Source organism: Gymnoscopelus braueri (genome assembly GCF_963280865.1).
Source record: "Gymnoscopelus braueri genome assembly, chromosome: 5".
Classification (NCBI taxonomy): Eukaryota; Metazoa; Chordata; class Actinopteri; order Myctophiformes; family Myctophidae; genus Gymnoscopelus; species Gymnoscopelus braueri.
Genome location: NC_137606.1, coordinates 50743034 through 50767575, shown reverse-complemented (window position 1 = coordinate 50767575; position 24542 = coordinate 50743034). Strand labels below are relative to the sequence as shown.

At 41.0% G+C, this 24542-nt stretch overlaps 1 protein-coding gene across 1 annotated transcript; it reads right to left on the bottom strand.

Annotated features, from left to right (window-relative positions):
* Positions 1-7601: 7601 nt before the first annotated feature.
* On the bottom strand, positions 7602-22918 carry LOC308085975 (T-box transcription factor TBX1-like; the record flags this gene model as incomplete). The annotated part of the gene is made up of 8 exons (XM_080429292.1): positions 7602-7673; positions 8798-8953; positions 9959-10130; positions 11317-11418; positions 12272-12426; positions 13317-13427; positions 14147-14202; positions 22786-22918. The coding sequence occupies 8 exons, from the start codon at positions 22916-22918 to the stop codon at positions 7602-7604; spliced, it is 957 nt and encodes a 318-aa protein (XP_080285418.1).
* Between the last annotated feature and the right edge of the window lie 1624 nt (positions 22919-24542).

Genomic DNA, 24542 nt, shown 5'->3' with positions numbered 1-24542 from the left:
AGAACGAGCGAGACAGACACACATTCAAACATTCACGCATGCCTGCATATCAAAATCGCTCATACATAGATAGCAGAAGGGAGAAAAAGATAAACAGAGAAACTTTCACTCCTGTATACGCTCCCCCACTTCCTCGCACTCACACCGCAGACGACAGCTTGCGGACCCATAGAGAGAGAGAGAGAGAGAGAGAGAGAGAGAGAGAGAAATCGTTCATTAATATACACAGACATACAAACAAACATACCGAACATAGATATCTTTCAGCAACAAACTAATTTTGGAATGAAAAAGATTTTAACCTGATTGGTTTACTTATTATTTTAAATTATATTCAAAAATATATTTTAAATAAATTAAAACTTATTTTAAGGCAAATATAATTATACTGATGGTTCAATGAATTTAGAACAGTGTTAAAATATATATATATTTTAAACTTTTAAAACAAGCCTTCATAGTTATAGTGTGTGAGCCATAGCCTGCTTTGTTATTAGAGCAGCTCTGAACAAGAGAATGTAAACAGATAAGAAACAGTACAAGTGAGAGGCTGTATTGGATCAGGGATTTAAAAGTTATTGTTAAAGTTCAATATATTAAATGGATGGATGATTTAACTACAGTGGTCAAAATAAAACAAACATATAAGACAAAACAAAAAAAATGTACTGACAAAGTAAAACACAAACTTCACAGAAGTTTCTGAATTAAAAGGGCAGACAACCTGGCAATTGCCTTGGACATTCAATGTCCGTTATGCAGCTGTCTGTTTAATGCTTTGTACCCAAGGGTGGTACTAACATCGAAATACAGCTGCATATCTTGGCCGTACAGGTGAGGCTTCCGTTCTGCAGCAGGGCTAAGACCTACATGTAGCCAGGATAGATAAAGCAACACTGGAGTACTTTAATCATGTGAGCTGATATGAGACCCGATTTGTAACATTAACCCTATACAGCCAATAGGCAGTGTAAAAGGAGGGCTGGGGTTAATCTTAGGTCAAATATCAGTATAGAAGGAAAATTAGTACATTATGACAATTGTAAGGATATATTCATGCAGGCACACAGACAAACCCCCAGCACCTAGTGTAAAACTAATATTAGATAAATTCACCCGCACCGAAAACCAAAGCGTGAAAAAGTGGTATTTCGAGGTACAAAAAAATAAATCCATATATTTATATATATAGCCATGCATTGCTCGAACACCCAAGTTGAATTGTGGGTTATTCTAGACGCCTTGACATGAATATATATATAAATAAAGACAAATAACTGATAGTAACAGCTGATAGTCAAACATCTGTGTAAAAAAACGTCGGGGTGTCTCCGGTGGTCTCATAAACATATACAGAGACAAAGACAAACTATATAATGACCCAGGTAGATAAGAGAATTTATGAGACATTCAGGAATGTTCTCCCAGGGATAAAAGGTGATAAAACATTTTTACTTCACTCACTCCCTAGCGGAGTTGTGTTAAACAGTAGTTTACAAACAGGCTGATAATTATGAGACACATGGTTCGGTAAAGACAATACATACAATAAAGAAAACGGTATACTCATCAGAAGGTTCACAGGGAGAAGTTACATGGAGGTCCCGATCACTGGACCATGGTACAATAAAAAAAATAAAATAAAAAATATATTTCAAACATATCCTGGCTCGATAAGGACCAATTGTTGGAGTTGAATTAACCTTATGACCCACACAAAGTACATCATACTTGTATAACGGAGGCAATAAGGAAAAACCAAACTCAGCACAGCCATGGGTATAAGGAAACATGTTTGTATTCAGATCAGAGAGATATAGAAGGTTACAGTATATCACAGGTATGGTTCCGCATCATCGGTCGCGTCTCTCCGTAGTGTAACAGAGAAAGCACGAGGCTTTAACAGAGTCCAGTAACATAAACATATGACATCATAGGATGTGACATCGATGAGGTTCCGGGCGAAGGTGGACTTCTCGGATTGGATGAGAGCGATGGTTACGTCGTCGTCTGATGATGGTAGATGATGATAGAGGATGATGGTGTGACAGTTTATCTCTGGACAACAGCGTCCCCATGTCTGGGTCAACAGGTTTGACATCTCTGACCTGTCACTGGTCAGAGGAGATTTGGTGACACTAAGGGAGACAGCTGTAGAGAAGAGCATTCTAGATACAGTGTTCTTAAAACAAAAGATAACCACAGAGAAGGCCTGCATGACTTTGACCTTGGCGCCCAGAACCTGGCAACTTGGTGTTGCCATGTTGAGAAACAAGCAACTAGCGTTAGCTCGTTCGTCATTAGCGGTAGCCTCTCAGGAACTTTCACTGCATGTTTGACTATCATCAGACTCCACAATGAGTAGTAGTAGAGAAAAAAATAACTTTGCATCGGTTATAATAGACGAATTTCCCTATGACACGCGCTCCCATTATGACAACGGAGGAGGTTGAAAATATGACGACAGGGGAATATCTGGAAATAAACAATGCCACTGTTTACGTCGGTAGGTGAGTAACGACACATCAAAGATAACACTTAAAATGTCCGGAATTCTCCTTTAATGTAGCTTAATAGTGCTATACTAGTGAACGTAGAACACCTGTCAGTCACGTTTTAGACTCAACTTACTTTATTGTCACAACACATGTTTACAAGTGTAAATAATTTTTCCTACCAGCTCCCATCATTTAAAGTTTTTGTGAAAGAAAAGAAGAATAGAGATAGAAATAAAGAACAAGAAAACAGGAACACGTCAGATATTCAAATATTCCTAGTGATAGAGTAAACTACCTTATACACAAACAGTTAACTAAACAGATGAGATATTATTCCACATTTCCACATATTCCCGACATAACTAGGATATATGTACATATACAGTATGTCAGTGTCATTTGTTTCCTGGACTAAATGTGCTGTAAAATCCTTTGAGAATGTAACTGTGATTAAGAACAATTGAAATAAAGTATTAAAGGGATAGTTCACCCCTAAAATGACTTTTTTTTCTATGGATTAGTCACTCCATGGAGACTTGATTTTTGTTTTTGGGGTGATCTATCCCTTTAATACATAGACAGGTTAAAGGTAGGGTAAGTGATTTGCAATTATTCAAATAATTGCAAAATGGGTCTATGTTCTGATAGTACTCGTTACTATAGAGTGTCCTGTCCATATAGTCTCCCATGTCTCTCCAGCTCTTTATTAAACAGAAAATGCATTTTCAGTGCTCTCTCCTGATTGGCTCAAATGTTGTCACCTACCTGAAAATGTACTATATTCTGTTTACTAAAGAGCTGGAGAGGCCCCTGTGACCGAACAAACACTCTGTACAGCAATGATTACTATCAGAATATAGTACGTTAAACTTTTAACAAAAAAAAAAAAAGAAATTACAAAAAAATATCACTTACCCTACCTTTAACACATTACAATAAAGTCCAGTACTTATTTCTATTGTGGTCCAAATTCACACAACACAACATGATAGTTCACACGAGTGACAGTCAGTTAAAATATTTTTTTTCGTAACAAAGACATCACACTTAAAATAAGTCAAATAAATTAAAACAAAGCAGCTCTTGATAAAATAATAATAATAATACCAAAACAATACCACCTATATATATCACACTGAAACCTTTTCTAACAGCCAGGATTTTGTTAAATGTTTAAACGTCCTCAAATTACAAGTTAATTTGATTGAAGTTTCCATGCTGTTCCATTGAGTAGCTCCAAAATAGTAATAAAGTAAAACATATTTCTACTAGATTTTTACATTTAAACAGGCACACGTTGGCAATACTCTAGAAAATAGGCTATCTTGTGCGCATCCCTGACCCGAGTAAAAACATATGTTTTTAAAGATAGGGACCTCTCCATATATAAGGTCCAGACTGAGCCTGGATTCCACTGGAAGACCGGGAACGCATCTGTGTCATTTTAAGATTTCTTTGGTTATTCAAAAAATAGCAGATCTACAAGCTCATAGCGCTACAAGCTGGTAGATCTGCTATTTTGGAAAAATCTTGTGTGCAAATCTTTGAATACATATATTTTAAAGCAAACATTTGTAACTCAAATCTTTGCTTCTGGGTTTCCTTGGAACAAAACATTTGGAGATGGGGGTCCGTGGTCAAATACAGTCTAAAAACATTTTTATCCCACGATTTTGTACCCCATATTTTTTCACCCAGTGGCAATTGCCTATGTAATCCTGGGCGCTACTCTCCCTCTGCCAGCCTAGGGAGAGCCCAGAACTGAGCTCATGCCTCCTTCAATGCATGAGGAGCTAGCAAGCTGCTTCTTGTCACCTGACAGGGGGGAATTTCCCTGGTAGGACGTAGCGCGTGGAAAGAACACGTTATTCCAACCAGTTCCTTTCCCCTCCATCAGGCGCCCCGGATGACCAGGGGGAGACTAGGATTACTGCATGTTTTTTTGTGAGGGTATATACCTACCCTAAAAAACTGTTTACTAAATCCTATGTTGCTATATCAGTGGTGCTCCTACTTTTCCATGTCAAGGACCACCCAAAATGATGTATTTTGAGACACACGTCTCAAAAAAAAATTTGTTCCAGGGACTCCCAGAAGCACAGATCGGATGTTTGCTTTAAAAATGTTGCACATTTTCACGATCTTAAAAAAAAAAAAAAGCAAATCTACAAGCTCGTCGCGTGCTATGAGCTTGTAGATTAACAATTTTTTAAAGAGATCTTAAAATGACACAGATGAGGTCTTAATGGGTTTAAGTGGTCAACCAGTAAACAAGCTATAATTGCAGATCTACAGCAGGTGTGGTCTGTCTGGAGACGGACCTGAACAATCCCAGAATGAGGGGAGCGGCAGAAAGGAGGTGGAGGGCAGAACCGACTCCCCCCCATCTTTACTCTCAGTGGTACAGCCCAGGGAGTCTTTACAACGGAGGAACAGTCCACACTGGTCAGCCAGGGGGGTGTGGAGGCTCTCTTCAGCTGCAGGGGAAGATGCAGGTCAAAGTTAAATATAGGCTGACCCAGATACCAGTGGTGGAAAGTAACATTTACTCAAGTACTGTATTTAAGTACAATGTTGAGGTATATCTTTTTACTTTTCTGTAGTATAACTAATTTACTTTTACTTCTACTCCACTACATCTCAGAGGCAAAAAAATATACATTTATTTCAACACTTGAATTACCAGTTACTTTGCAGATTTTTATTATTATAAACATGCATTAGAGTATTTCTACATTGCAGTATTGATACTTTTACTAAAAGTAAAAAGTGGGTACTTTTTCCACCACTGCCAGATACAATAATGTTCTGCTTTTGCACTCATCATGTTTATGAAAAATGAACATCTCTCAATATGGAAGCAATTATTTTGATTATGCAAAAAATATTGTGATTATGTCACATAATTGTGATCAGGCTATTATGCAGTGGTGGAGAGTAACTAAGTACATGTACTCAAGTAGTGTACTTTTTTTTAAATGAATTACATTTTTTTGGGGGTATTTGTACTTGAGTATTTCCAAATTCCAATGTTTTTACTTCTACTCCATTACATCTCAGATGAAAATATTGTACTTTTACTCCACTACAATTATTTGAAAACTTTAGTTACTAGTTACTTTGTAGATTTAGATTATTATTACAAAACATACATTAACCACTCCAACCCTATATACATTTCGGCCATTTGAAAATAGCAGATTTTTATACAATTGAAAACTTGAAATGGGACATTCTGCATAATGAGTACTTTTACTTTTGTTACTTTAAGTATATTTTGATGCCAAAACTTAATTTTATTATTATTATTATTTATTTTTTTGAATTCCAGACTTTAACTTTTTTAACAGAGTACTTCTACATTGCAGTATTGATACTTTTACTTAAGTAAAGAATTTGAGTACTTTTTCCACCACTGCTATGATGTAACAACTGTGACAGGTTCTACTCACTGGTTGGCTGTCTTGCTTTGTTGGAGATGCAGGGTGAAGTGCTGGCCTCTGGTAGTGGATGCCATGCTGTCACTGACCTGTTGCCATGCATCCTATCACACACACACACACACACACACACACACACACACACACACACACACACACACACACACACACACACACACACACACACACACACACACACACACACACACACACACACACAAACACACACACACACACACACACACACACACACACACACACACGCACAAACACACACACACACACACGCGCAAACAAACACACACACGCACGCACGCACGCGCACACACACACACACACACACACACACACACACACACACACACACACACACACACACACACACACACGATCTGCTGAGTTCACAAAGGTCAAAGGTTCCTTTAATCACAGAGCGTGCTCAGTGCTGTCTTCTTATCAGTGTGCGTTCCAGTTGATAAGAGAGATACACACGAAACGCAGCACTATCTGTCAATCACTTCCATGGAAAGATCTGACTGTTCTGGCCTGATGCCAACTGTAATTACTGCTGACTGCACACAACTGTGCTTGTAGATCAGCTATTTTCACAATATTTATCTGTGGAACCGAGTCGAACTAAATGTAATGCCTCAACTCAAATAATATTTTTTTTGGGGGGTGATTATTATGATTATTTTGGGAGGTCCCTAGTTCAAATATGATTATTTTGGGGGGTCGCAGCCTGAAAAGGTTGAATACCACTGCTGTAGTGGACAGTATCTAAGTATATTTACTCAAGCTCTCAGCGTTACAAATGGATAAATTACAACTGCTGATCTAGTTAAAAAATAATGGGTGAACAGAACTGGAAAAAAAACAGGACTGTTTTGACTGTCCGAGGCAAGGCAGTTTTATTTATATAGCAGATTTCAGGCAATTCAATGTGCTTTACACAGAACATCAAGCAAATTGGAAACAAAAGAAGTGAAACATTTACAGATACAGTTACAGCATTTGTTCTCAAAGTGGGGTCCGGGGACCCCCAGGGGTCCTTGAGGGAGTTACAGGGGGTCCCCAGCTAAATGATGGTTAGGAACCAAATGGACCCTAACGGGTCCATTTGGTTCCACCTACACCCTCAAAAGTTAAATTAACATTGACTTTACAATATAAATTGGGGTCCCAGGGATAGAAATGCCATTAAATGGGGGTCCGTAGCCTAATGCATGTCAAACAAAAATTAAAATTGAAATTAAAATTGAAATTAAAATTGAAATTAAAATTGAAATTAAAATTGAAATTAAAATTGAAATTAAAATTGAAATTAAAATTGAAATTAAAATAGTTGAGAATCACTGCTAGCGCCGTAAAAATCTTCACTTGAGGGGGTCCCTGGCATATCTTTCCAAAAGGGGGACCGCAAGTGTCAATGTTGGGGGTCCTTGACATGAAAAAGTTTGAGAACCACTGAGTTACAGTGCAAAAGAGAAATAAAAATAAAAAAAGTTAAGTAACTCCTACTGTATATGGTAATACATCTAGCCAAAATATATGCAAAGTATGAGTAAAAGTTGGTTTCCAGAGTCCAACACACATTTTGAAATATATTTTGTTGACCGATGTCTGTGTTCTGTAATGTGTATGGAAAAGTATTTTCTATATCTCACCAGTCCTCGGGGTCTGTGGTCCGGAAGCCTTTAGCAAATGGATTGCTGGCTATCTTCAACTGTGTGATCTGTGAGAGAGAGACATAGAGACAGGCCAAGAGAGAGAGAGAGAGAGAGAGAGAGACAGAGATAGAGAGAGACAGGCAGTGAGCGAGACAGAGAGACAGGCCAAGAGACAGAGCGAGACAGAGACAGAGATAGAGAGAGACAGGCGGCAAGCGGGACAGAGAGACAGGCCAAGAGAGACAGAGACAGAGATAGAGAGAGACAGGCAAAGAGAAGAGAGCATAAGGATACAAAAAAAGAGAATAGTATTTAATAACATAAAAAAATATATATTTACTCATGACCCATGATCTAATACAATCCGGTAGTGTGTAATGTAATGTGACCTGTAGTGTATGTTTAGATGTCTCTCCATCATGCTGTATCTACTTTTTGTCCTCCTTGCCCTGTAACCTGTTCGTAAAGAGATAGTTCACCCAAAAAATGACTTACTGTATTTTCTTTCAATAACTCACCCCATGGAGACTTGAATTTTGTTTTTCTTTTTCGCATTCCTAAGCCAATAATTTGATGACCAGCGGACCGGTAGGCAGCGGTTCCGATAGGAGACACAAAGGAGACTCTTTGTGTCTCCTTCCGGAACCGCTGCCGGTCACCAAATTATTGGTTTAGGAATGTAACAAAAAACAAAAAAAATATCCATGAATTCAAGTCTCCTTGGGGTGAGAAAAAAAATTGATAGAAAAAAAGTTATTTTGGAGGTGAACTATCCTATTAACTGCTGTACAGTCTTTGGCGCCTGAATTCCCCCCCGCAGGATCTATAAAGGTCTTATCTTATCTTAAGTTTAAGATAATCTAAAATAAACTTCTGTAGTGTGTGATGCTGATCATTCTGTAGTGTGTGATGCTGCTGACTTCAAGATTTAAAAAAATCCTGTAGTCTTGACTGAACCCCAACCCATTTAGATCTGGGGCCGATTTTAAAAACGCCTTCTAAATCCTTTTTCTGGGAAAACTAGAATTTTTTATAAAAAATATGTGACAAAATGTATGTTACTGCATACATAGCAACATCTAAAATGACACATGATGCTTTCCCATATTGAAGGGTATACAACGTATAGGCTTTCCATGTTTCTAAATGGGTTAAGAATCAACGAAGGGTACAGATTGGGTCTCTATACCCGGTGGTTCTGGTAGGCTGTGACCGCTATGAAACGTGTCTCTGGGAAGAAGAAGGAGCTGAAGTTCCTGTGGGCGTGGAGGTGGCTGTCCGGGGCCGGGTCCACATACACCACATGGAAACGGGGCTGGTAGCGATGCATGGAGTTCAGGATCATCTGCACAGCAACACAACACAACACAACACACAACAACTAGTTTTAGTCGACTAAATATCATATCATCAGTCGACTAAAATGTATTTTGGCGGTGCCTTGATGGCGTCGTAATGGCTGATTTTACACTTGGTTGCATGCTGAAAATAGCCGATTTTCACAACGTGGCGCGCTGCGTTGTGAGCTTGTAGATCTGCTATTTTCAGAGCGCAACACCCGAGCGCAACCAAACATAATCTACTGGATCTCTTCTCCACTAGTCCCTCCCTAACATTTTAGTCTAGTTTTTATTTGTTGACGAAATTGTCAGTATTTTTAGTCTTAGTTTTAGTCATCGCAGCTTAGTTTTTATTACATTTTTATTTAGTTTTCTTCAGTGAAAAAAGGTACTCGACGAAATCAACACTGGTTCACAAACGAGTGTACAAAAGAGCCTGTAGAGTCAATCCCTCTGTGTTAATTAATCCATTTGAAACTCTGAGAGTACAAATGCACTAGATAGAACTACGACTATGAGGCATAGAGTGTTCCTCCTCACGCGTTACATCCTCTCAATTAAACTACTGTCCACCACCCCAGAGTCTATAGGCTAGGAGTTCTAATCTAATTTAGTCGCTAAACGACTAAATTGAGAGAGAAAAGGCGGTAAAAGAAATGTGGCTATACTTTGATTCAAAGAAGAAAAAAGGGGGTCCCAAATACACATGCATTTGGGGATACTAGACATGAACATGTTTGAGCCCTGGTCTGCACGCTACCAACTGCAGTGGTCAGCAGTGACACAGGTAAAACAATTTTGGGTGTGTAGATCTGGTTGAGCTGGTCATTTTAAAAGTAGTTCTCAATTCAAAAAAGTGTGGGCACCCCTGGACTAGATGGATGGATGGATGGATGGATGGATGGACGGTCGGTCGGTCGGACGGACGGACGGACGGACGGACGGACGGACGGACGGACGGACGGACGGACGGACGGACGGACGGATGGATGGTGTAACAGTAGACTGACATGTCCGTTGTCGTCCAGCAGGTTGTTGGTCAGCTTGAGGGCATCAAAGGAGACGGTCTGCTTCATCCACTGAGCTCCTCGAGCAGGAGAGTCAGGGTGGAAGTGCATCCTGCCCGGAGCCGCTACGTCTCCCCGACCCGCTACCAGCCAGGAGGAGCTGTGGAACGCATATCTAACGCACAGTACACGAACACACGCACGCACACATGCACACACACACACGCACGCACGCACACAAACAAACACACACACACTCAGAATCAGCTTTATTGTCACATCACAAGTTTACAGGTGTAAAGAAATGGCTGACATTTTCCGTGTGTGCTCCATCATTTCATTTTCTTTGAGAGAAATAGATAGGATAGAGATAGCGTAAGAGCAGGGAGTTAAAAAACAATATAGAAACAGTTCAAATAATCAAAAAGACCTACACAAATATGTAGTAGCAGGTACAGTATGTATATGATGTTTAGAACAATAACACCATATACAGATGTGTATATAAGGTGCATCCAATAAGGTATGGAACAAAGGTATTCGTGCAATAAGGAAAAGGTAAATTCAAAATTGTTTACATACACTTCCAGATCAGGTAAATCCACATAAAGAAGTATGAACGTAATCTAAATGAGGGAAGGTAATGCAGTTTAATGAGACTAGTTTGACACACACACACACACACACACACACACACACACACACACACACACACACACACACACACACACACACACACACACACACACACACACACACACACACACACAGTAGCATCCTCACTGTTAATGGAACTGTGAGAGTTTTTTTTCTAATAATTTTTATCCCTCGATTTTGTAACCCTTTTTTCACCCGGTGCCAATTTGCTAAGTGATCCTGGGCACTACACTCCCCCCACCAGCCTAGGGAGGCCAGGGCCGTGCTCATGCCTCCTTCAATGCATGAGAGCCAACTGACCTTCTTGTCACCTGACAGGGGAGAGTTTCCCTGGTTGGACGTAGCGCGTGGAAGGAACACGTTATTCCAACCAGTTCATTTCCCCTCCATCAGGCGCCCCGGCTGACCAGGGGGAGGCAGTATAGTGACCAGGATTACTACATGTTTTTGTGAGGGTATTAACTACCCTAGGAGACACGGGGAGAACATGCAAACTCCACACAGAGTAGGCCCTTTCGCCAACCCCACCTAGGGTATGGGCGCTGATGACGCGGAGGAGAAGACACGCCCCCAGCGCCCACAGCGTCCCCGGCGGGAATCGAACCCAGGACCTTCTAGCTATGAGGCGACAGCACTACCGACTGCGCCACCGTGCCCCTAAGAGAGAGTTAACCCCTTAAACACTTTTGCTGTGCAGGACTCACCGGTATCTCTTGTCATCAACAGGGACAAAGTCCATGAGCAGGACATATTCAGCAGCCGGCTCCATGCCTGAGATACGGACCTGGAAGGTTGGGAACATCCTCCTGGAACCACATGTACAAGACATTGTGATTGGATTTTTATTAGGGTTAAAAAAAACTGCATCTCATAGCAACATGAGACAAACATTGCACTTAAAATCATTACTTAAAACATGGTCCTCTGTGTAAAACAAACCAACTTTACAAACACATGGAAATAAATAACTCTAAAATATACTGTACAAATAACAAAACCCTCTAGGATCACTTAAAAAATAAATAAAAACAGATTAAATACAACTAAAACTATAAAACAAGCACTAATTTAAAACATCCTTTTACATGTTAACCCCCAAAGAAAGACAGAAAGAAAGAAAGACAGATAATAACATAATAACAAAAATCAAAGTAGCAATCTACGACAATGAGACCAACTATGCTGCACAGCCAGGGGCGGATTAACCCTTTGTGATGGTGGTGGGCACCTGCACGTTTCACCGTTTTAGCGCTCCTTCAGCAACCGTTGGTTCTAAACTTGGTCCCCCCCCCCCCAAGCAGCGCCTAAAGCCCTTCCGTTAAGCCTGCACTGTGTACAGCGTGGAAACGGTGTCACTGACGAAAAGACAAGAGGCGGCAGAATTGAGGATACTACGATTCTCTTTAGGAGTGACAAGAAGATCAGAAATGACTACATTAGACCTTCAGCCCAGGTTAGAAGGTTTGGGGATAAAGCCAGAGATGCGAGGTTGAGATGGTTTGGACAGAGGAGAGATGAGGAGGACATTTGGAGAAGGACGCTGAAGATGGAGCTGCCCGTTAAGAGGAGAAGAGGAAGGCCTAAGAGGATACGGTGAGAGAGAACATGTGGCTGTAGGGACAGAGGAAGGACATTGAGTGTACTTTTGGGTGACTCTACCTGCCAGCCTTGGTGACGATCATCTCAGTGCCCAGCTGGTCAAACTGCTGCCACAGTGAACACATCTCCAGTTGAACTCTGACCCTGCTGACCTGGGGGGCTTTGGAGCACGCCGAGACCACCAAGACCTCTGATACACAGCAACTATGAGACATCTGAGGAGAGGAGAGGAGAGGAGAGGAGAGGAGAGGAGAGGAGAGGAGAGGAGGCTCAGGCACATGTGGCCCCCAGCTTCACTTAATGCGGCCCACAGGTTAATATCAGAATACTGATATATTATTGATTTCAGCTGTTACAATTCCAAACATGCAAACATGACCCGCTTTAATACTTCAGTCTATATTAGTAGCCTAATGACTAGTATTAAATGTCCAATGTATTTGTATTTAAGTTCATAAAGTTAACATAAGTATAACTAAATGCATTTGAAATAAAATTTAAAAAATACTATTTAGGATTCCAATTCAAAAATAGCAAAAAAAATCCAAAGGATTCCAATTAATTCGTAATGAATGCACTACTTCGTCACACAAAAGTAGCAAAAATAGCCGATCGACAAGCTCAAAATGCGTCGCAGTGCGATGCGTTTTGAGCTTGTAGAAAAAGTTGAAATACGTAGATAAGAGGTTTCTGTACAGTATGCAATGTGGTCCTCTGGAGTGAGTGTGGAAATATAGTGGCCCCCTCCATCATCACCCCTGGCATACACAATTAACACAATAATACATGTCATCAACAAATACAAAACACTACATGTACAAAGGAGAAAAGGGAAAAACGACGGCAGTGAATGACACCTCCTTTCATTAGGAAAAGGCATGAACTTGATTGAAACGTTGGTTAAAAATGTAAAGACGGGAGAGCAGTTTATCGTGTGCGGACATTCCTTTTTTCTTCATTTGATTATTTTTGGTCCAGCACCGTGTTTAAAGAACTGTGGGGATGTGCATATCCTACCTTTTTTTAATGTAATTTACATAGTTGTTATGCTTATGCTGAAACCAAAAGTTAAAAAAAAGTCAAACTGAAACTAAAAGATACTTACTGTGTGGTGCTGATGAAAAAAATGTGTCTTCTTGTGTCGCAGCTTTGGGTTTTCGTTCACAGTCTGTAGTTCAAAGCCTCTGACCTCCAGAAATGTCCAGCTCACTTCCACCTGGACAGGAGCAGAAGAACCACATTCATATCCACTCTGTTCTATACGTGCAGTGCAGGATTAACGGAAGAGCTTTAGGTGCTGAAGCACAGGGCACCAACCTTGGGGGGGGGGGGGGGGGGGCACCAAACGATGGGGAGAAAGTGAAAGAAGACCTAACAATCGCCGAAAAGCGGTGACATTTTTAAGCAGTGGCTGCTGAAGGAGCGCTAAAACGGTGAAGCGTAAATGTTTCGCTGACAAATCGGTCCCGAGGTGGGGGGGAGGGGGGGTCACCGAATCCGGCCCTGTATATGTATATAGCTTGGTTTATTTAGTCTTCTTTCCAAAAGAAGGTCCATCCATGCACAGCCAGGTCATCTCAGTGTTCCTGTGTGTGTGTGTTAGTGTGTTGTTGAGTCCCATTCTGTGTGGAAGCAGCCGCTTTTATATATATATAGAGGATGGGGTCCCACTGGAGACCAGCCTGACTCCTCATCCATTACAATACTTCATGCAGCCACTGACACGCACTAATCACAATAGCACGCGCATAGAGGCACATGCAAACAGCATGAATGTGAGAGCACACGCATGCACGCACACACACACGCACGCACGCACGCACGCACGCACGCACACACCCACACATACATGCATGCACGCACACAAACACATGCAAAATCTATCCCAAACAGGATTACAGTGGTTTTAAGTTCCAGTATAGCCTAAAGCATAACACACAGGGTGTGACTTGTCCTCAACAGCTCGTCCTTAACAACAGTCTTAATCAGTGCTGTGTCACAATGGTGAGGACAGACGTGTAAAGGTTTAATTCTCTCTACACACCAGGTTTCAACACCGTACTAATTGGAGCGTCAGTCATAGTAGAATTACAGAGGATTCTATAGTTCTCATATAGGATGATTTCTTTTTTTTTCCTTTTCAAAATTGTATAGATTTTTGGGAATATGCCCCAGGGGGAGTCAGATACGTTTCTTCAGACAGAAGGGATTGAACATCACAGTAAAAATAAAATCACTGAACAAAAACAAGAGAATGTTATGAATTAAGAAATAAATTCATATTCAACAACTGCAATTTAGCTGTGTGATTCCCCCCCCCCCCACCACCACGATCCCCAAGGTTAGGTTATAGTAGAAATTTAAAACAAAACTGTGTGGCACATTTGTCTGAATATACTGAATTAGAATAACAGGAACAAAGCGCAGAAAACAAGTAAGGCGTCACTGGCGACAAGATTGTGGACCCGACATACAACCTATCCACCCTACCTTGAGAAGGAAGGGAATTAAGCTACAGCAACCCAAACAAAAATGACAATCTAAACTCCCTTAACTAAACATAAACAAAGTCTGGTATCACAACACCACCAAGGCCTTAAAAACAAGGCTCCAAACATCCCAAAACAAACTGGTAAGGCTACTTCTTGGCCTCAAACATACAACCCACCTAACCCCTGCTCATTTTGCTAGGGTTGGGTGGCTCAGGGTTGAGGACAGATACAGCAACTTGCAATGGGCCTGGCCTACAAGATACACCACAACATTGGGATACCCATTTACCTGTCCAAATACTTCAAAAACGTAAATGAAGTCCACAATCATAACACCAGAGGCAGCTCCACTGATCATGTTCAACCCAGATTTGGCACAAACAAGGGAATGAACTCTTTCTCATGCTATGCAACAAAAATGTGGAATGCCCTACCCAAAGGAGTAAAGGAGTGTAAAACCCTACTCACTTTCAAAACTGCCCTAAAAAAACACCTTCAGGAGGCTGCAATTCCAAACTGGCCCCTGTCAAAGTCTTAACCCTCCCCCCTCCTCGAACTGTCTATTGTACATATTTCTTGTTTTTCATACCAGTAACCTGTAAGCTGATTGTATGATGTTCTGCATAGTAGTGTATATTTGTCGGTTTTCTTAAATGTCATCATGATTTGAGTGTGCAAGGATCTCATTTTAAAGAAGCCATTGTGCTTTTATGAGCGATCCAGTTTAGAGGACCTATGATTGTAAATTGTACTTCCATGTACTGTTTCCATGTCTTTTCTAAATAAAGTATTCAATCAATCAATCAAGTGTGTCAGCACACCCCTTCCAAGCTACCCTTGTCTTTACTTTAAACACTCAGTGTGGGAGCCATTCAGTATTTTGTATTTTCACATTTATTTAATGTATTTGTTATTTTGTTTTGTAGAATTATTTTACAGACATATTATGTAAGTTGATTTTGAGTTACAGCTACATGCTTTTATTTTGAAGGTGTTGGGTCAATTTGGGCACACAGCTGGGTTTATTTAACTGATTAGGGCACAGCAGCAGTCAGTGGGCACCGGGAAGATGTATGTTTTTTTTTACCAGCGTCAGGGCAGAGTCGAGCAAACATTTAACATCGTTTTGCTGTATTGTTCCTCATGGAGAGCTAAATAAATACAACAACACTTTGCTGCCTGTCTGGACAATGGACTCATTCCAATTACTCCCTGATCTGCGTAAGATTAGCTGCCTGGTGCCTCAGTGGCTTATGAGTTGTTTTATTGTTGTTGACAAATAGCCACTACACTCAGTATTAAAGTTACCTTAAGCACCAAGCATAAAGGTATGGCACACAGCCTACAGACACAGAAAACAGCTAGCTACAAACAGGGTGCAGTACATGGATGTGACGTATGGCAATTGAGCAAAGAATTGTGTGCTTCTCAGGGTTTTATACTGGGCTGGCTGATTGAGGAATGAGGTCCAGGTGTGTCTCCAGACACCACGCCCCTCCTCCAATCTCCACTCCACCCTCCAATTACCCCGGGGCACAGAAAATACTCAGAGAGGGTTAAAACACAAAATGAGGCCCCACATAACCCCCATATAACCCAAGACGAATGTGTCCCTAAACTTAAAATTTCACACCTGTTAACATTGAAATGTGCATAATGTGTGTATGTTTATGTTCTAATATGGCAACCTTGTACTGGCCAGTTCATTGTGTCAAGTGAAAACTGCAAATTTCCAATGCAGTGTTTGCAATTGAATTAAAAAAATATTTTTCAAATATTTGTCTATAGGGTCTACTCTAGGCCATACATACATGCGGCCCCTACTTTCACTGAGTGCGCATGTTAATATCGGAATACTGATACATTATTGATTTCAGCTGTTACAATTGCAAACATGACCCACTTTAGTTACTTCAGTCTATATTAGTAGCTTAATGACTAGTATTAAAATTCTATTGTCTTTTTTATGTCCAATGTATTTGTATTTGCGTTCATAAAGTTAACATAAGTATAACTAAATCCATTTGAAATTAAATTAAAATGTTACTTTTCAGGGTTCCAATAAAAAAATAGCAAAAATAGCCGATCTACGAGCGTCCCACTGCGACACGTTTTGAGCTTGTAGATCTGCTATTTTTGGTACTTTTGTGTGACATAGAATGGCCCGACAGTATGCAATGTGGCCCTCTGGAGTGAGTGTGGAAATATAGTGGCCCTCTCCATCATCAAAGTTGGCCACCCCTGGTCTAGGCTATATCTCTCTGTGTGCATGCGTGTGCGTGCGTGCGTGCGTGTGTGTGTGCGTGTGTGTGTGCGTGCGTGCGTGCGTGCGTAAGTGCGTGCGTGCGTGCGTCTGTGTGTGTGTGTGTGTGTGTGTGTGTGTGTGTGTGCGTGCGCGTGCGCGTGCGTGTGTGTGTGTGTGTCAGTGTGCTTGCAGTCCCCTTTGTCTCTATGATGGCTGTGTGGTGAGGGCTCCCAGCCTGAGGGCCTGGCACTGCGGTGAGGGGCCACATGCATCTAATAAAACCACAACCGACCTGTCAATACCATGACTCTACCCTCTGATCTGCTCATTAATCACTGCTCAAACAGCATGGAATCTATCCATACACATAATGGATTGGATTAATAACCGTGTTCTTCACAGTTGACCTTCGACCTTCGATTTGAAGTCGAACCAGAGTCCTGTCCTGTCGGCCACTGAGCAGCAAGTGGTGCCTGGCTCATGGGCTCCTCTACTCAACAGGGGTTGTTGAGGATCGGTGTGGCGTTTCTCCTTCACTCTCGCTGTCTCATTGGATTTGAGAACCTGTTTCCTGTTATGTACTGTATGCCATATCCAAGACAAAAAAATGAAAGACACGGCATCTCCGGTTTACTTCCCATTATCTTTGTCAACTAAAGTAGGTGGCCGCCTTTTTAGGAGAGCGGGAGCAGGTTGGAGTCTATTATTGTTTACACTGAACAGAGCTTCTGAACCATTCTTTAGCCCCATGGTCACTGAACTAAATATTGACATATTATTATTATTATTATGTATATATTACATTTTGACACTTAAAATTCTTTTTTCAGAGAGACAAATCAGGAAAATCGACTTTATTATCGACCTTTCTTTGTTTCAGCTTCACACTCTCGTGAGACTTAGGAGACCATTTGTAGGATTTGTGTACCATTTCGCCTCTAGTGGCTCCAATTGGGATGGTCGATCTTTCAAATCAATCAACCATGTTTGGCCATAATGACACCTTCACATTACATGGGTTTCCAGTTCAAATCTGCTGCTGAGCCAATCAAATGCAGGGATGGGAAAATGAACAAGAAACAGGTATATGCCACATTCTGAAAATACAGTATCGGACCACAGTTTTGCACTCAAATGAGTGTTGATGTCATTCTGAGGTGTAAAAGTGGTCACGATTTTGCTGTGCACGAACAGGTTTTGGAGTTTGCAGATCTGTAAACAAAAGCCTGGGTACCGTGAGGCTAGCAGACCTGCAGGTTTCCACAAAGGGGCAGCAGTGAGTATGAGGAATGAATGCATTTGGCAAGGCCTGATAGAAACAACACCTCTTCATCCAGAGAGAGAGAGAGAGAGAGAGAGAGAGAGAGAGAGAGAGAGAGAGAGAGAGAGAGAGAGAGAGAGAGAGAGAGAGAGACACACCCACAGACACAGACACAGACAGACAGTGGTGTAAAGTAACTAAGTACATGTACTTAAGTACAATGTTGAGACAGACAGACAGACAGACAGACAGACAGACAGACTGTAAAGTAACTAAGTACAATGTTGAGTTTTTTTTTTTACTTTACTGGAGTATTTCCAATGTTCTGTACTTTTACTTCTACTCCACTACATCTCAGAGGCAAATATTGTACTTTTACTCCACTACAATTATTTTACTAGTTACTTTGTAGATTTGGATTGTTATCACTTCAACCCTATATTCACCTGTTTCGGCTGTGTGTTTTCCACTTCCTGTCGATTTGATCCAATGAAATCCAATGAAACTGGTCAGATGACCAATGATATCCAATGAAATCGACAGGAAGTGGAAAACACACAGCCTAGGAAACAGGTGAATACATTTCGGCCATTTGAAAATAGCAGATCTACAAGCTCACATCTTGTGAAATCGGTTGATGCCGACACTTTAGTACTTTTACTCAAGTACATTTTGAATACGGGACTTCTACTTGTAACATAAGTATATATAAATTGCAGTATTGATACTTTTACGTAAGAAAACATTTTGAGTACTTTTTCCACCACTGCAGATAGACAGACAGACAGACAGACAGACAGACAGACAGACAGACGCACAGACGCACAGACAGACAGACAGACAGCGGTTCCACTCTGGCCCATTTGGACCAGAGTGTTTCGTGTGTAGGATTAACCTTTTTATTTTTACTTTAACCCTGGAGTGTAAATATGGACTCTGGTTCATTTCCATTAGAGTCAAACTAACACTCAGGATTTAAGCCAGAACACCCACCTTTTTTATAGCTGATAAATACTTTCCAATTTTATTGTTATTTTGTTATTTTATTATTTTGTTTGTGATTGATTTTAGTTTATTTGTTATAGCACATTTCAAAAACAATTCAATGTGCTTTACACAGACATTAAGCAAAGGATTAATTATGTTTTAATTTCAGTAAAAAATCTCCTTAAAGGGTTATTTCACTTTAAAAAAAACTTTGGGTCATTTTATCATCTACTCAGGCTTTTGTGAGCCCCCCAGACCGTTTTTAAGTTGCTTGATTCAGTATTTAGATATTTGATATTCATTTTATCAGACACGCCCCCTTCCTATACAAACCCATTCTAACTTCGAACTCCATTTTTAACATGTTAGATTCATCAAAAACACCCGTCCTTGGTTTTGGTGACTCACCCTGCCCTCCTAATACGCGAGGGGGCCGTGTTTTTTCGATTACTTTTTTCATTTATTTGTAATATTATTTTTGGAAAATGAAAAAAATTAAATACAATAAAAAATATATAAATAAAAAACGTATCGAAAAAACACGGCCCCCTCACGCATTAGGAGGGCAGGGTGAGTCACCAGAACCAAGGACGGGTGTTTTTGATAAATCTAACATGGTTAAAATGGAGTTTGAAGTTATAATGGGTTTGTATAGGAAGGGGGCGTGTCTGATAAAATGAATATCATATATCAGTAAATACTGAATCAAGCAACTTAAAAATAGTCTGGGGGGCTCACAAAAGCCTGAGTAGATGATAAAATGACCCAAAGTTTTTTTGAAAATGAAATATCCCTTTAATATGAAACATCTACACAGAGCAAAAAACCCAATGTAAAAAGACGTCTGAATACTGTAAAAACTAAAGAATTAAAAGTAAAACAGAAACATAGGAAAATTAAAGTGCAGAAGAATAATTTAAAAAAATCTCAACAGAAGGTACCATCAAACAGTATTTTTTATTTTATTTTTAGGTTTTCAAGTACTGTACTTATAGTATAGTACATTTTTGAGGAAGTTTTACTTTACTGGAGTATTTCCCATTTTCAATACCTTTAGTTCTACCCCACTACATCTCAGAGGCAAATATTGTACTTTTTACTCCACTACAATTATTCGACAGCTTTAGTTACTAGTTACTTTGTAGATTTTGATTATAATCACAAAACATACATTAACCACTTCAGCCCTATATATACAGTACATTTCGGCCATTCATTGTGAGCTTGTAGATCTGCTATTTTCAAATTTTCCATTTTTCCATTTTATATTTTGATGCCACTACTTTTGCAATTTTACTCAAGTGTAGTATTTCTACATTGCAGTCGTATTGATACTTTTACTTAAAGTACAACATTTTAGCACTTTTCCACCTGTGGCTTTAACATAAAAGAAGTTTGTTCCAGATAATGTGATGCATAAAAATTGAACAAGAACCTTTGCTACCCGAAACCCCCCCCCCCCCTCCTCTCTGCATTGATTTGGTTCTGTGGTGTAGTGTAGGTTTGGTTTGGTTTGGTTGAATGACCCTGCAGCCCTTGAGCAATATGGCAGCCCTCAGAACTACAAACAGGCCCTTGGCACTGAGGTTACACACTACCAGGTACAACTCCTACGCTCACATTACTCACACATCAACACACACCACACACAGTCCATGGAGCAGCTCCACAATGGAGCTATGATCAATCAGTTTGTCTCCACCTACAGCACTTGACCTAGCCTTGACGACCATGCAGTGGTGGAAAAAGTACTCACCTACGTAAAACTATCAATACTGCAACGCAGAATTACTCTGTTTACAAGTTAAAAAAAAAACGGAATTCAAAGTTCACTTGAGTAAAACTACAAAAGGATTGGTATCAAAATGTACTTAAAGTACCAAAAGTAGAAAGTAGTCATTATGCAGAATGTCCCATTTCACAAGTTTTCATGTGTACGTATATAAAAGGTATAGTAATCTTTTGAAAATAGCCGATCTACAAGCTCACAATGTGTCGCGATGCCAATAGAGTTGAGCCTAATTGGTTGTTGTGGCCGGGTCTTGTCTGGGGCACTACACTTAGATTCTTGATTTACATGATCCTAGATTACTGAGGCACTACACTGTCTCCCTGCATTTGATGTTTGTGTGGTTTACCTTGCCTACTGTAAGTCTCTCTGGATAGAGTGTCAGCTAAAATGCCAACATTGTAAATATTGTGATTGAATCCAGAATTTGTCAAACAGCTTATGTCAGTAATGGGGTGTTCAAATGTTTTTCAAAGGAGGCCATGTTTGAAAAATGTGAAAATAGTTGACAGGAGACTACATCTCCTGTCATACTGTACCTTTGAACCATAACAAAGTCACATACTGTACAAATGCATTGCAACAATGTTATTTACACAGCGATATCAATAGTCTTTTGTTGGTGACGTAGCCAAATTTAAGCCAGTAGTAGACTTATGTACGTAGCGCCACTTTACATTGTGCTTTACATTCACACAGTGACTGCAGGGAGGAAACCATGCAAGGCACCAACCTGGTCACCGAGAGCAGTTAGAGATTGTTTTGCTCAAGGACACTTGGACACGTAGCCAGGAGGAGCGAAGGATCGAACCGATAACCTTCAGATTCCAAGGTGCGCTCTAGCTCCTCCTGAGCCACTGCCACTCACATCATGTTTGAAAACCTTTTCCAGTGAACGTGTTCAGAAGCAGTTTTTTGGCAGTTTTGGGATTTTAAATCACTGGCGTTGTAGACCAGAGTTCTTTTTTGTATTGTCAGAAAGTTATGTAGCCATGCCCTCGTCGGTGGAAATGATACGTTCTTCTGAGGGTTTTCTGTATAGGGGACAGGTGGTACTTATACGTTGTGGTGTACTGATCAAAGCCAAGACTCAAGCAGTTTGGTACAAACCCATATATGGGCATTTATTGAAATAATGGCACAGAGGTTTGGGCAGAGAACGCAAGTCATGCAGGTAAGTAATAAGGTTAACACAGGTTCTTCCCAGGTTTGGGGCACAGTCCAATCGTCTCATATTTCATTCGTTCATGTTCCCAAGGTTGCCTATAAAAATAAAATAAATTGTCTTTTAGTCAAATGTTTCACCAGCAATTACAATGATGGGGAAATAGAGGAGTTTATCGCTTACCGCCTGAGCACCCGTCCGTTCACCGAGGAGAGCCAGTGAGGACTGAGACAGAGTGACAGACTGTTTGTAGACTGGGCGCCCCACCTAGCCAGTCATCGCATGTGCGCTCAGTTGGAGTTGATTGAAGATGAAGATTGGTAGGTACCGCCCCTCTATGACGCAGCCTAGGCTGGGGCGCTGTCCTCTGGGCCTCACTCTGTCTCTCTCCCATCTCTCCACGGTGCGGTGCCTACCTGGCAGGCGGTCCCTCAGCGAGACTCCACAACGTTCTTCTGAAGGTTTTCTCTATAAGAGACAGGTGGTAATGATGTGTTCGGCAGTCTGCTCAGACTCGCCACACTTGCTTGTTACTTTGTCTGCCAAGCCCCACTTCTTCATAGTTGATTTGAAGCGGCTGACCCTAGTATGTCGGCAGTTTATCAGGGTCCATTGCCAGCGTTGTAGATCTTCACCTTTGACGGTGTCTCCCGGGTCCCAGATGTAACGATGGATTCTTGTGGGCCCAGCCGTCTTAATAGAGAGGTCCTCAGGGATAGAGCGGAGCATCTCTTGTGCCACCTTACTGTAGGGTGCATGGCGGGACATGACAAATTTGCTTGGAGGCACCACTGATGTCGAGATGTCATGCCAAGATGTGCCATGTTTCTGGGCTTTCCCTGCCAGGGCGAGGAGGGTATCAGCCTCCCATCATCGGAGGTCTTTCCCTGCCAGGGCGAGGAGGGTAGCAGCCTCCCGTCTGGGGCAACCCTCCTCTAGGACTAGCAGGTGGTAATAAATGGACATGCTCATAAAGCTAGTATACTATGAACCCAGCATCCTATTATCTATAGATAATAGCTCATATCATTACAGAGTGTGCCAACCCACCACATGCCGGTGGCACAGAGGTTGCCCTGATGTGTCTGCGTTGAGTTGGTTGCGTTGGTGTGAATGAATGTGTGTGTGTGTGTGTGTGTGTGTGTGTGACAGGGAACTACAACCAAGCTGTAAAGGACCTAAGAGACAAGGCAAGAAGGGCATTCTATGCTATCAAAAGAAACATCAAAATAGACATCCCAATTAAAACCTGGCTTAAAATACTGGACTCTGTGATAGAACCAATTTCCCTCTATGGTTGTGAGATCTGGGGACCATTAGCAAACCATGACCTTGAAAAATGGGATAAACACCAAACCGAGACCCTACACACAGAATTCTGCAAATCCATTCTCCGTACCCAGCGAAAAACACCAAATAATGCATGCAGGGCAGAATTAGGACGATACCCACTAATTATCAAAATTAAAAAGAGAGCACTTAAGTTCTACAACCACCTAAAAGAAAGCGACCTAGATGCACTCCATAACAAGGCACTCACACACAGCGAAACCCTAGAGAGATGCCCCCTCAGCCAGCTGGCCCTGGAACTCCGGGCACAAACACAAACAGAGCCACGAGATAGAAAACCCATTGGACTAAACCAAATTATAAAACAGCAAAAGGAAAACTACCTGACACACTGGAAAGAAGCAACACAAAAGCAGAGTAAACTAGAATGCTATCTGGCCCTAAACAGAGAATACGCAGTGGCAGAATACCTGAGCACCGTGACTGACCCAAAACAAAGAAAAATCTTAACTAGGTACAGACTCAGTGAGCACAGTCTTGCGATCGAGAAAGGTCGTCACAGGCAGACCTGTATCCCGAGAGAAGACAGACTATGCACCAACTGCACACAAAATGAAGTGGAAACCGAGCTACACTTCCTAACCGTCTGTCCATTGTACCAAGACATCAGAGACACATACTTCCCACAGATTACAACCACACACGGAGATTTTGAAAACATGACCAATGACAAAAAACTCCCATATCTGCTGGGCGAAGTACAACAATGTGCAAACACAGCAGCAAGATTCGTGAGTTGCTGTGATAGGAAAAGGATATCAAACGGAACACAACCACCCTAAAGACTAATCATTGGGTATATTCCGGCACTATACCTGCACCCAGTGATCTTGGTACATAGAAATTGATCTATTGAAGATTCTGACTTTCAAATGTACATATTTTTTGTTTTGATTGTATTGCTGTATTGTTGTATTATGCTTTCTGCTTTGGCAATGTAAACGTATGTTTTCTCATGCCAATAAAGCCCTTTGAATTGAATTGAATTGAATTGTGTGTGTGTGTGTGTGTGTGTGTGTGTGTGTGTGTGTGTGTGTGTGTG